Source organism: Epargyreus clarus, unplaced genomic scaffold (genome assembly GCF_041222505.1).
Source record: "Epargyreus clarus isolate Ecla_fem2 unplaced genomic scaffold, WU_Ecla_fem_2.2 ptg000003l, whole genome shotgun sequence".
NCBI lineage: Eukaryota > Metazoa > Arthropoda > Insecta > Lepidoptera > Hesperiidae > Epargyreus > Epargyreus clarus.
In genome coordinates this window covers 14,547,273-14,561,140 of record NW_027332211.1, presented here as the reverse complement: position 1 = coordinate 14,561,140, position 13,868 = coordinate 14,547,273, and the positions used below count along the sequence as shown (strand labels likewise).

The 13,868-nt window shown below is 34.0% G+C and overlaps 1 protein-coding gene and 2 non-coding genes across 12 annotated transcripts in view; 1 reads left to right on the top strand and 2 right to left on the bottom strand.

The window, feature by feature from the left end:
• The window catches only part of Mef2 (myocyte enhancer factor 2), an 89,119-nt gene extending 75,297 nt beyond the window's left edge, over positions 1–13,822 (top strand). For 2 of the 10 annotated variants that reach the window (XM_073090325.1, XM_073090316.1), the window contains exons 3-9: positions 900–1,037; positions 2,245–2,310; positions 3,055–3,355; positions 4,045–4,283; positions 4,742–4,884; positions 7,719–7,876; positions 8,486–13,822. In XM_073090325.1, coding sequence (XP_072946426.1) covers positions 900–1,037; positions 2,245–2,310; positions 3,055–3,355; positions 4,045–4,283; positions 4,742–4,884; positions 7,719–7,876; positions 8,486–8,610 — 1,170 coding nt within the window. In that variant the 3' untranslated portion in view covers positions 8,611–13,822. The remainder of the gene's footprint in view (positions 1–899; positions 1,038–2,244; positions 2,311–3,054; positions 3,356–4,044; positions 4,284–4,741; positions 4,885–7,718; positions 7,877–8,485) is intronic. The other 8 variants (XM_073090333.1, XM_073090347.1, XM_073090340.1 and 5 more) reach the window with 8 other exon arrangements.
• Positions 5,285–5,356, bottom strand: TRNAH-GUG (transfer RNA histidin (anticodon GUG)). The gene has a single exon. It is a non-coding gene; the product is annotated as a tRNA-His (tRNA).
• TRNAH-GUG (transfer RNA histidin (anticodon GUG)) lies at positions 6,567–6,638 on the bottom strand. Its single transcript has one exon. It is a non-coding gene; the product is annotated as a tRNA-His (tRNA).
• Positions 13,823–13,868: the final 46 nt, after the last annotated feature.

The window sequence follows — 13,868 nt, the reverse complement described above, 5'->3', positions numbered from 1 at the left end:
TAGTGTTACTGTATGTATAGTGTTATAGAATTCTAAGAACATACTAGTATTTTTACTTCAATATTAGAAAATCCAATCATATTCAGTGTAATTTCTCTGATAGTTCGATGTAACAATATCCCACGATATTCTATGAAATTTGTCTATGATATTAAGTAATTTATTGTTTATATTCTACCTTGTTTGAATATTACAAGATTATTATTAAATCTTTAGATAAAGTTATACACCAATTTTGGTAATTAAATGAAATATGAAAATTTTAAAGAACTGGTAGATAGGCAAAGATATACAAGTGTTAATAGATTGGTCATGTTCAGCCGAGGCCACGTAAAGTCGGCTCTTCCGTTTAATATCATCGGACAGCATGTTTTAAACCACAATAGAATTATTACAGACAGAAATAAAACTACCGTTACGTAGTTGCCACTGTAGTTATGCCTATATTATAAATCTTAACTAATCTTCCCCCACAAAACAAATCCAAATTGGGGTGTGCGATTTCCCGATACTCGCCAAGAGATGGCGCTACACGTATTATGAATCACGCTGTCGAAGTTTTCTCAACATCTAGCATATATACTCTTACAATCTATGAACTTACACCGCCAGAACACGGTCGGTCGGAAGATCTCCCTTTGCCAAAGGGACATGTTCCTGGGCTGTCCTAATCGTTGAAAGCGATCCGAGTGCAGAAATAATAAAATGCTGGTTATATTTATTGTAGAACCAGTAAAATTAAGTACAATTTCTTTATGAGAAACTCATATGATCTGAAGAAATAATATAGTTGACCAACAGCTCACATCTTAAGTTCTAGTAAAAGATTTAAGCTATAGCCAGTAAGATAAAACAGGACTAAAGCAACGAATACTAATATTTCTTTAATAAAATTCCAGGTGACGTTCAACAAGCGCAAATTCGGGGTGATGAAGAAGGCTTACGAGCTCAGCGTGCTCTGCGATTGCGAGATTGCCCTCATCATCTTCAGCTCTAATAACAAACTCTACCAGTATGCCAGCACAGACATGGACAAGGTAAGATTCCATTCCATGATTAGCATTACTTAAATTGTATACACACAAGGAACCCTTGGTAGTACGACTCTGATGCCACTGCCAAACTTATTTGCCTCATATAGCAGTATTATGTTGTTGTGTTCTGATGCAATAGGAATTGCACACATTTTTACTTGCTACCTTGTTATCAAATTATCATTACAATCGCACAATTGAAAACATTGAATTTTTTCTTACGCCTTTCGTTTGCATATGCAATATTTGTTAATATTTTCAATTATTACGAATACCTGAACAGCGCATAGGAAATGTGGTCAATAAACATTATGACCTCCTTTTTTGCAGGTTTTATTAATTTTAAAATATTTAATTACATTCAGTAGGTGAAAGAGGAATACGGAAAATTTAATTACAAAAGTTTTAGTGCCTACCAATTTATATAATAATGATATTTTCATTTTGCGAAACAAACCAATATTATATTTCATTACAGTGTATTTACTTTTACTACTTCCAATTTTATAAATTTCAAATAATGACTTAAACTAAACTTACTTTATTGTAATCTGGTTTAAAGTAGTACAATCTAAATTTGGGTACTTTCAAACGGTATCTAATGTTATTAATCAAAGTAATTGTTTATTTCTTCGCCGCATTCATCATACATATACTTACAACATTTGAACTCTCCCATTTGCATATTTAGCTTAGTTTAAATTTGCATTTAGGTACTATAAAGTTATATTTCCATTTTGACTTACTTTTCTAATAGTCATTATTATATTTAATTACTGTATGTTTGTATGCATAAAAATATTTAAAGAACATTAAACAGAATTATAATAGCAAAATTTAAATGATGCTATTAATTTTCAGTCTTCAGGGGTCCTCAACTATTATCTTACCCAATCTTCTTTGGGTTAAATTACACAATGTACATAATAATATTTGCATGAGTTGCAGTAATGACTAGTTGTATGGGTGTTTGCTTCAGCCTTTAAAAAAATGTACTCAACAAATTTTATATCCTACGTCATAAGTTAGGTTAGGTTTAAAGAATCTTTATTTCTCATAAGACATACAGTTCTCGTACATGTCACTTAAAATGAGCAACTTAAAAATTGAAAATAACGTATGGTATTGCTCGGTACGTGTATGTCTATGTTTAGTTATCTATGTGTGTGTTTGTTTTGTTTTTATAATTAATTTGTTATTCAATTTGCAGGTTCTACTTAAGTACACGGAATACAACGAGCCACACGAGTCGCTGACAAACCGCAATATCATCGAGGTACATTAAGTACGGCGTCATCTGTGTGCCCGTGATCGCAATGCAATGTCCATGCAATATTGACTTATCCCATTAACCGCGTGCTTTTACTCACAAACAAACCTAATGTTATACATTTGTTACTAAAATAATCCCGCCCCGACGGACAAAAACCCCCCACTAATAAAATATTGTAGATAGCCCCCCCAAGTCAATATGTCATAGTGGATATCACGAATATATGTATAGTCGCTAGAATAGAACACTACCCGACAGCATGACCCGTTTATTTCCTGTTAGAAAAAGAACAAAACACCAGACACGTTTTATACTAACAGTTTATGACCAGACACCCCCAAATATTTATGTTATTTTTTCCTTGTACAGCATGGGTTTTATAAATATGTTTGTGTTTATTTGAATTAACCGCGCCTACCTGACTCCGAGTTGTGATACAAGGGTAAAGTCAGTGTTGTATCATTGCATTCGACACTACACACAAATGTACGCTAAAAAATTCTCACGTACAATTTATTAGTAATAGCGCTTTGTAGATTTGGTTTCACTTTTTATTTGAACCCTCCACTACATACTTTGAGACACTAAATTTCGAATGAATTATATTTGGTAGAACTAAGAAAAGACTAATGGTGTGTATAGAGGGTGTATTAATATTTAACTTGAATTAATGCATGCGATATAACGTCGAGGAGCTATGTTTTTGGCCCATCAAGCCACCTGAGCTGGTTTCGCTGACACTTACAGGCACTAACGAAGAAAGAGCACAAGAACGGAGTGATGTCGCCTGACAGCCCCGAAGCGGAGCCCGAATACAACCTGACGCCACGGACCGAAGCCAAGTACTCCAAGATTGACGAAGATTTCCAAATGATGATGCAAAGGAACCAGTTGAACGGCAGCCGAGTCGGCGTTGGAGTGACTGGAAGTAACTACAATCTGCCCGTGAGCGTTCCAGTCGGCAGTTACGATCAGTCACTATTGCAAGCTAGTCCACAGATGCACCCCTCTATCAGTCCACGGCCCTCGTCTTCGGAAACCGATTCAGGTAAATAAACATCACGTCATTCCACTTTACCGAAAGTAAATTCATTCAATCTTTATTTCTAGTGCCCCAATTTAAGACGTGCTTCCAATATGCAAATCAGGTTAATGCCGTTTCCTTTCAATTTCTAGATAATCTCATGTAACCTAGATAAGACATATCTGCCAAGAAATGTTCGATCTTCCTAAATACAAATGAATTTTGATTTCTATAAAACTTGTTTATATAAAACTACCGTTAACAACTTCCAGTAACATGGCTTACCAACTTTCACAGAAATAAAGGTTTTCTTGAATGTGTACTTATAAATAATGATTTTGTTTTATTTTTTGACCTTGATGTCGATTAAAATGTTTTGTTGTAGACAAATCCTTTTCCTTCTTAACAAGTAATTTTTAATATGATACTTTCAATTTTAATTAAATTTGGATTCCGTTTCCGCTTATCTTAAAATTGTGTTATTTCCGATCGTAATATTTTCATTAATAATCATGTTAATTTTATGCTAACATAAATTTGTTCCGCCGTTTACAATTTGTCATCGCTAGACTGTGAACAATTTGACTTCCGTCATCGATTTCTTGTTATATTTCAATTATTTTATTATGAGTATGATTATTTAACATCTACCTTTCCATCGTCTTCATCTACCTTGACTTCATTTTTACTTATAACCGAGTTGCTATTTCCAGTATACCCAAGCGGCGGAATGCTCGAGATGTCTAACGGCTACGCAGGCTCCGGATCACCACTAGGCGCGGGGTGCACCCCCTCCCCCTCCCCGGGGCCCGCGCCCTCGCCACACCGACACCCGCACAAGCCACACGCACACGCTCCCCCGCCACACCACTCGCCACGCCACAACAACCTCCGCGTCGTCATACCCAACTCTATGCCACCACCGCAAGATGACATATCGTATACTGGAGAGGTGAGAATTGCTTCTGTGACTTGTAAACAATACCTACGAGTAAACTGTAGTTATTTTCATAGATAAAAGAATAATCCACTGTCCCATTATTTCAAAGTGACAATTGAATAAATTCTAACGAATAAATACTTATCAATAAGATTTAGTACATTGCTGCCAATTCCATTTTAACATGTTTAAACAAAATGCCATCACCTCAACTATATAACGTAATTTCTTATTAAAATGGATTTGACTTCTATCCTGTCTACAATATATCAGTATTTTCATTTCAAGCTTTACAAAAATAACATTTGTACGATATTACTGACATACCTACTCATTGTTTTATTATTTGGAAGTTTAAAACTTTGTGGTCCTATAATATTGCCCTGAGAAACCCCTATCTCTATCTTAATAAAATTAGATACGCAATTATTGTACGACAGTGACAAACAATTTTTTTGTCTTTTTAATAGTATGGTATGGTCTTCCAGACCCCGCTAAGCTACTCAGGACTCGGCAACTTCGGACCACAGGACTACAGCATGAGCTCGGACATGGGCATCGGGCTGTCGTGGGGCGCGCACCAGCTGCAGACGCTACAGCACAACAGGTACCTGTCTGTGCCCAATTTGGATTTTTTATCTTTAGATTTAATGCTTTTTGATGTTTGCTTACTAATTTTAAGGGTTAACCGTTTTGGTAAAAGAGATTGCCCGCAAATCAGCCTGCTACTGTCACTAACCAGTGTGCTTTGAAGTACTAACTTTACTATTTCAAAATTAATATATATGTGTATGCAAGTAGCTATAATAAAAAATAAATAAGATTTAATGTAACAAAAAATATTTATTTTAGCAATTTAAAAAAAAATCGTACGCATTTCATAATTAATAAAACTATAACATAAAACAAAATTTAAAATTCAAATATTTTTCAAAATATCTGAACTTGGTCTAACAAATAAAATAATAAAAAAACTAAAACAAAAATATATGCTCCGCCGAGACAGCTTTCGCTGCCGTGACCAGGATTCGAACCTGGGTTACTACGGCCACAACGTAGGGTCCTAACCACTAGACGATCACGGCTACCGGAGCTATTGAGTGGACTGGCGAAGTTATTCAACTGCATCGTACTAAACTTTACAATGCGTCTTGCGGCTGCAGTATGCAGTATATTTGTGTAATTGTTTTTTCGTATCTTACAACCTCATTTACCTTTAATATCTTCGGAATATACAGGTTAGGTTAAAATCTACCTCCCTTATATATTAGGTATGCAGTTTTATGTGAGGTCGTACGCTATTTTTATTGCAAATATTTTTGGAATAGGCCTTTACGCCTGTTCAGTATATGACGCCACTTCTTTTTTTTTTTCAAAAAATATAAATTGTCTTGCAGTTATTATTCGATTACAATTAAAAGACTATTTAGTTTTTTTTCACAAATTATATATTTTTATTACACTACGACCATTTGATTCTATAAATTATATCAACAACAAAAGAAGCTATTTACCAAGAAGACGATACTTAGTTAATTCTCCAGTATTCTCATGAAGTCAATCGACGCATGACGTGTACCGGTGCCGCATATCGCATGGCCCGATAACTACTTTTACGCTTAACCCCAAGGTCTCGAATACTACTGATTTACCGTAACGGGACACGCACGGCTGAGTTCTATACAAAAGTTAATCGATCAAAAAGTAGGACAAAAACTCTTTTCCTCCAATCTACCTTGATGTTATCAGTAAATTCGTGCATTTAGCCGGTTTCCTTGTTGACACAAAATCTAAATTATATTGACGTAAAAGTGATAAAAAATAAATCACTTTTATGTATAATCTACAAAGAAAAATAATAGCTTAAAGAATAATGTGAAAGTTACTTTATTACTTATTATTAATGTCATCATTCCCCTGTCACCTGTCACGCTCCCAATAATATATTTGGGGTTGATGCAATATGGTAAATGTGCATATCCATATTGCATTTATATGCAGAGATCCTCTTGCTAGCACCGCTTCTGTCCTCTGTCTTTCGAAACAAAATAATATTTTTTTTTCAAAGTGGAAATATATTTTGAAATTAATTTTCAGATTAAAATATGGCAAAAATTTGACGGTAAAATTTTTAAAAACTAACTTTTACTTTAGTTTGTTAAATATCAAGAAAATATGTTGCGAAAACTTTCTTAACGTTTTTAATAAATAAGATAGTTATTTTATGCAACTAAAAACAAACAATAAAAAAGAAAAAAAAAACAGAAATATTGCCCCGCCGAGACAGCTTTGCGCTGCCGTGACCAGGATTCGAACCTGGGTTACTACGGCCACAACGTAGGGTCCTAACCACTAGACGATCACGGCTATCGGAGCATGTAACCAAGTGTTCGAATTTAACAACCCGAAGGAAAACTAAGAAAATAATTTTACATAACATTCGAGTGAAAGTAATAAGTAATAACGCTCTACAACTATATTATAATTTTAATTGTAGGCATTCTAATAATTATTTTTTTATTAAAATATATGGGTACTAAGTATGTATATAGCATGCTAACGTTACTAACACTGTAAATAAGCTTGAAATATGTGGCAAAAAAAGTAAGAATAGTAGAAGTTAAGACTGACTCTTAACACGTCATACAATAAATAGCGCACAATACAGGATACAAAGGGCAATTCTCTATAATTACATGTTGGTTACAGATGTGTTAAGCATTAGTCACTGATCGTTGCTTATTTGCTGGTGTATTGCTATAAAATTAAAAATACAGTAAAACGCTTCGTGTCCCGCTGGGTTAATTAATTACAGTTTTTTTCCTGTTATTCAACTCTAGCGTTGTACTTCGATTTTTTAAATCGACCTGCAATAAAAGAATTACACTTTTCATTAGTCTTTAGGAGTTATACATTAGTATAAAGAATCTTCAATCAAATTTTAATTATACAATGTTAATGTAAAAAGTGTTAAGAAAGTTTATGCGTTTTAAAAATGAATATATAAATTTATTAATTCATAATTTTTGTTTAATATTATTGAATGGTGCTAGAATCGTTTTTGCTTCAGCTCCAGAGGCACAACCGTACCAATTTCTACGTAATAACAGCAGTATTAAACGCTGCTGTATTCGTAGCAAAGGTAGACAATTAGTCCTCAGGTAGCAACGCAACTCTGACCTCAGATAGGACTCTTATCTTATCTGAGGTTGATTACAGATTCATTAGCATACGTATGTACAATCACAATCGATCCTTACGTACAATCTTACTACCCTCAAATTTTATATGAACTAACCAGCTTCCCGTATTTTGCTACTTTCCAATTTGATAGTTAGCAACCATCTTCCCCAGTCTAAAATTCGGTGCCCCCACAGCAGCAGCCTTACTTTCCAATTTGATAGTAAGCAACCAGTTTCCCCTGTCTAAAGTGTGATGTCCCCACAGCAGCAGCCTGCCGGTGCTGGGCGGCGGCACGCCCCCGCCGGCCGCGTCGCCCAGCAACGTGAAGATCAAAGCGGAGCCGGTGTCGCCGCCGCGCGCGCCCGACCACCTGCACCGCGCGCAGGGACCGCAGCCCGCGCACATCTCTGGAGTCATTGATGGTGAGATTCTTGTTACGAGAAAGATATGTAAAGAAAGCATTAACCGATTCCGTGCGCATGGCACCACAGTTGTGCCACATCCGCCACAGTTGTGCCACATCCGCACGGAATCGGTTAATAGTACAATAAGAAAAATAGAGATAAGTGACAACGTAGTGAAGGAAAAAGAGATAAATTAGTGATTGCTTGGTGAAAGATTGAAAAAGGTTGAGCCGGAATAATCAAGTGAAAGAATAAAGAGCAGTAACCAAAGTTAACCAAATAAAAAAGTCAGTGAGGAGGACAAAAAATCGCATAAAATCATTTCTATGCGATTTTTTGTCAATTAATTTCTCATTAATTTATCTATAAATAAATAAATGTTAAAATGTATAAATAAATATTAATGCCGTCGTTGTGGACTATGTTCTATATGGATGAAAAGATCTTCATATAAGATTTATAATTATACATATGTTATTCTTTCTATTCAATATGAAATTATTTTATTTGATCATTCGGATTTTTTTTGTTTCTCTGTGAGTTGCTGAAATAACTATTATACTTAAGTAACTATGTTGCATAAAAAACTTTAAAAAGCCTTAAACTAATTCACTTTATTCATTTTAGGTTCAGTAACATCAAGCAACATGGGCTCGCCGGCGGGGCAGGACATGAGGCACGCCAACACCGTCCCGCTGGACTACGAGCAGCCGCACAGCAAGCGGTCGCGGATCGAGGGCTGGGCCACATAGCTAGGCTACGAGGCCTTCGGTACCTACCCGCGGCCCCTCCACCCGCACTGCTAGGTGGCCCGCTAGGTCCTGGCCTCTCCCAGCCCCCTCGAGCTTCGGTACTATACCGTCCCGTTCGATACGAACTTGCTCTTTTCCAACACGGTGCTCCATCCAAGTGACAGTGCAAATCGGAATAACTTCATTCTATACGACAAAGTCTGACGGAAACGGTGCATCTCAATTTCAAGGTGCTTCTAAATTTTCATGGCACGGTCGGCTAATTGATTACAACTCTTGCGGAAAAGGGCATATTAGTAATACTTCTTACCCTTTTAAGGTCGATGTTGGCATCCAATATAAATGTACACTACCCTTCTATGATACGTAATTGTTAATGTTATATTGCACATGCGACTACACTAAAGAGTAAGAATTAAATGTTTAAATTTAAGTACAATATAGATGCAAATCTTCAGATCAATTTTGAACTTTATGCGTACCTAGATAGATTTCTAATTTCCCCTGTAAATAGATGACATTGTATGTGCAATCCGTGCCATTGTCTGTTTAGCTTAAACGTTAGTCAATTTAAATTAGTTTTAGTAAAAAACAAAGATTATTGAAGTTCAGTTAACGGACTGCCGTCGGATCGAATGGTAATGGTGTAGTGTGGAATGGACAGACCACTACTGGAGTGTGCTAGTGCGTTGGACACTAAAAACGACTGTTACTTTGTGTTAGTGTTTTAAAAAGTTTTTTGTGCCATTTTAAAAATATCATTTAGTGTGACATCCGAACTTTGAATCTTTGTAAATTAAGTAAGCGTAGCGTCATCACAGAAGATAATAAGTTATGTATTGATATTGTACTTTATCTATTGACATATTTATACATGAGAATCATGAGATATTTACATAATATGTATACACGTCCCATTAGGAACGAATGTTATGTAATGTAAGTAGGTAATCTTAGATAGAGATGAGTATATAAAGGTACCACACGAAGCTTTAAAATTCTTATGATAACACTCGCACCTTAAGCAGTCTTGTAAGTGAACAAACACAATTTATATTGTAATGAAATTTAGAATTTCTGACTTTCAACACCTTAGATTTTGACTATCAATAGCTCTTTGAGCTCGAAGAAGTCATCTGTAACTTACATTGAGACTTCAACTTTTCGTAAAACTCTGTTCAAATTAACGCGTTTTCTCCTTCGAAAATGATATAGATACGCTTTGTAATTGTGAATGTTTACTGCGAGTTAAATACTTCATATTCACGACAGCACAAGTAGCTAGTTGGACTAGTTTGAAATAGTACAAGAATCGCTTTTTACGCGTTAGTTTAAACAGAGTTTTTAAGTACTCTCACATCGTCCACTTTTGAGATACGTAAGGGCGTTTCAATTCCCAGACCAAGTACGTCAATTTTGAATATCATGAATGGTCAAAAAATGTACTTTAAAAGAAAATGTTAATATTTACACTCACTTAGTGGCTATAATCGGTTACTAGAAGCGCTTGTTGTTAGAGAATTGTTTTGTTAATGTGATCTGAAGTACTATATTATTTACATGCCGTAGTCATTGCAACACTGTACAATACAACAAACAACTTAGATTGTAAAATAGTTTATCTACATAAACACAGATATATATTTTTCACTAAATATCATATTTTCGTAAAGCACTATAAAATCACGAACCGCCCTATTTTTAGATTGTACTATAAAGTATCTATAGTCTTATAGACGTCGTTATTAATCATGAAATATATAATATTCATTGATATCGTTGTAATAACTTTGAGTCTATCACAGTCCAAATTTCCGTCAGTGTTTTAGGTTTTATAGATATTATTTTTTTATCTCGCAACATACAAACACAACTCAATACAATTTATAATGTATACAGTTTGTCAACATGACAGGTTTTTATAGAGAAGTATCGAGAGTGGAGTTGTGTTTGTATGTTGGTCTGTCTATCCCTTCATATTTATCTTCTCACTGTAGATGCCTTACTCACAGTGCCTAAATGTACCATTTTATACCAAATTTGTAATATACTATAGCATTTTGTGCTTAACATTTTTCACAACCTAATAATTTTAAGTCTGCAAAATGTTATAGATTGTTGTATTTTTTATAGTAAATAAATAACCTCTTATTTGATTTTATTTTTCCATTATAAAGGACACTTTGTAGAAGTTTATCATTTTTCTCTAGAATAGCTAATCAGAAAAAATGTAAATATAACTGAAATTTTAATAATAATATTGGATCACGATTGACAAAGTCAACAAAATTTGTATTGTAATATAATAGTACATTTTACAATGTTCTGTAAATTTACTATTTTAAATATCACTATACAATAATTTTAAGGTAATATTTTGATTTCCTTTATTCTGAACGTCTTAATAGATTTCTTATGTCTATCTGTCTTTGCAAAGAAGGATAGTTATCGAGTTGGTCGTTAAAACAATATTGTTACATCTGAATGCAATATGGTTAACATTTATCATATTGCTTCGACCCCTCACAAAGTGACAGGACAGGGAAATGATGAGACCATTTCTTGTTAGGATTATTTCATAAGTTGTTAAAGTAAAAACGAATTAATTGTTCAATATAGAATACTTTCAAACAGTATTTTGTGCAGATAATAATTAAATTGAGATTTAACTTATATGTTAAGTCTGCACTTTTTCCGGAATTTTTGAGGCAATTTAATATAATCTTTATTTTTGTTTGTCCTTCACTATATAAACTTGTGCATAGTATTTCTGTACCTTCTCATGAGAGGTTTTTTTATTTATCGTGGCATAATAATAAAATATAATATTTGTCATCGTATGTTTACGTTTCATTGTTAGGATTAATATTCGTATAATTGTATACATCTAGAATTAAATATCATTGTAATTTTCACTTCACTACCGTTTTTAGGTAATGACGACACAAAGTTACACATATTTGTGTATAAATATAAGAATATTGTAAGTGAAGTGTAAACACTTGGTCGTATTAGATAAGTGTAACCTTCAAATCACAGTAACAAAATTAAATGTTTGTTAAATTTGTACAGGGAAGTAACCAGTTTGAAGTTCAAAAGTCTGAACGAGTAAGAAATGTATTTTCGCATTGTAAATTATTATACACATTAGATTTTTAACGAATTAATATTTTAATACTGGAGCATAATATTCGTTGATTGGGAGTATAATCTGTGTACACCTTAAATGTTAGAGTAACGTAAACATTGTTATTGTGATATATGTACTGCACTGTTAAATTTCATGTGTTGTTCAAATTTTAAATTTCGTTATTCCAATCGCATTGGTTCTTCGATCGTTCGTTCCTGATTGTTCCTTTAAAGTCTGTGCTTCGTTGAAAATTGCTCAACTGTTCATTTCGCCGTTAATACATAGATTGTATGATGCTTATTGACCTGATTTCGAGCTACGGTTTTATAGCTGTAATTATGGTAGAAACTGGTGTTTTACATAAGAATTTCTTATATATAATTGTGAAGTTGTTAGAAATCATTTATAATGATATTAAATCAATGTGTTATATCAATTATTGTTAACTAGCATGGAGAAGTATATAGATATTCAGTGTTTACGTAAATCGAATGCTTGTATGTCCCTATGTGTATATTCTTATTGTCAGGCGTTTGGTTGGCATAGAGAAAGATTAAGACAAAGTTCACATTTTATTTCTTACAATGTTTAGAAATCGATGTTTATCTTTTAGGATGTTTATCTTATCTTTTAAGAACATCAGTAAATATACAAATGTTACACTACTTGTCTGTTATAGCTCCCTTAATAAGTCAAATTTCTATGTTACACAAGCTTGTAACCGTGGCTCCATAGATATTAGAGTATAAATTTTAAAGTATATGTCGTTACCTATACCTATCACAGATGCACTGAGCAAGTTGTATAACAACAGATAATATTCTATATAACACTATAATATGAATTAATGCAAGCCAAGTACTGGTTGGTAATATTTATAATGTAAAAATAGTGGAAACATCGTTGCGTTCCACTTGACGACTGTGCGATACACATTTGCAGTTCCACATAAAGACCGCTTTCGTCACTAAAACGAAATGTGGAATTTGTGGTTAAGCGGCGTTGCTGGTGACGTCATTGTTCGTACCAAAGCACCTCTGGCGAGGAAAACGTTTGTTTATGAACAATACGAAGGAGATTTTATTATTTATTTTACTCGTATCCATTGCAATCGTCAAGTGGGACGCACGGTGTGTTATATATTTTCTTTGTATTATTATGTCTTTAATGAGACTTGTCGATTGCACATCTTTACGTATATTGTCAAGTATCTTGTATAAAATAAATCATCAGAAAGCTGGTATTGGGAGCATTATTTCCGAGGTTGTGAGTTTTGCTATCGGGAATGATTTCACTATATGATTATTTAATAATATTTAATAAATAATATTCATCGTCGCACAACTGTGTTGTGCGTTGTATAAAGAGTTTGCTTGGTTTGTTTTGTAGATGTACCTACTTCGTGTATGTTGTTATCCTGTACTGTCCCGCTGTGTCCCAATAGCAAAGGGCTAACTTATTCAGTGTTACATGTTAGTTGAGTAAATCATTGCATTTAAAATAACGTAGTCATAAGTAATTATCGAAATCACAACGGATTTCGTTACAGTAGTTGTTGTTACAATCATTATTGTCCCCGTCTTTGCTATTGACTCACAGCTTCTTGTGAACAACCCAGATAGATTTTAGGAATATAATACATATCCTTATTGAATACTCAGTCGATTTCACACTTATTTGTCTCGTAACATCAGTCGTGCAATACATAATGTGTAAACAAATGCTTAGGTAGGTATTAGGTATATTTTCGTTTGAATTTACAAAGAATGCAAAATCTGTTGTATTTTATCGATATTTTTACTGATAATGATAATCAGGAGTTACCTGCGATTTTTCAAAGGTGCTCCATGGGAATTTAAGTCATAATGTATAATTATTTTTTAAGATGAGGCCGGGCCAAATATTGCATTAATTTAGGTCTTGCGGCGCCTGCGTTTCTGAGGCAGCCTTTTGCCCTATGTATAAAATGAGTAATTAAACATCTCAGTGGCGAATGAAATATTAATGTTAATGGACAGTGTTAGAAAATTGTTATAAATTATTTTGATGACTGTTCGAAGGATAATAAAGAGTTGGATGTCATTTTGGTTTTATTTTATTTTCACACTTTAAAGCATACTACATATTT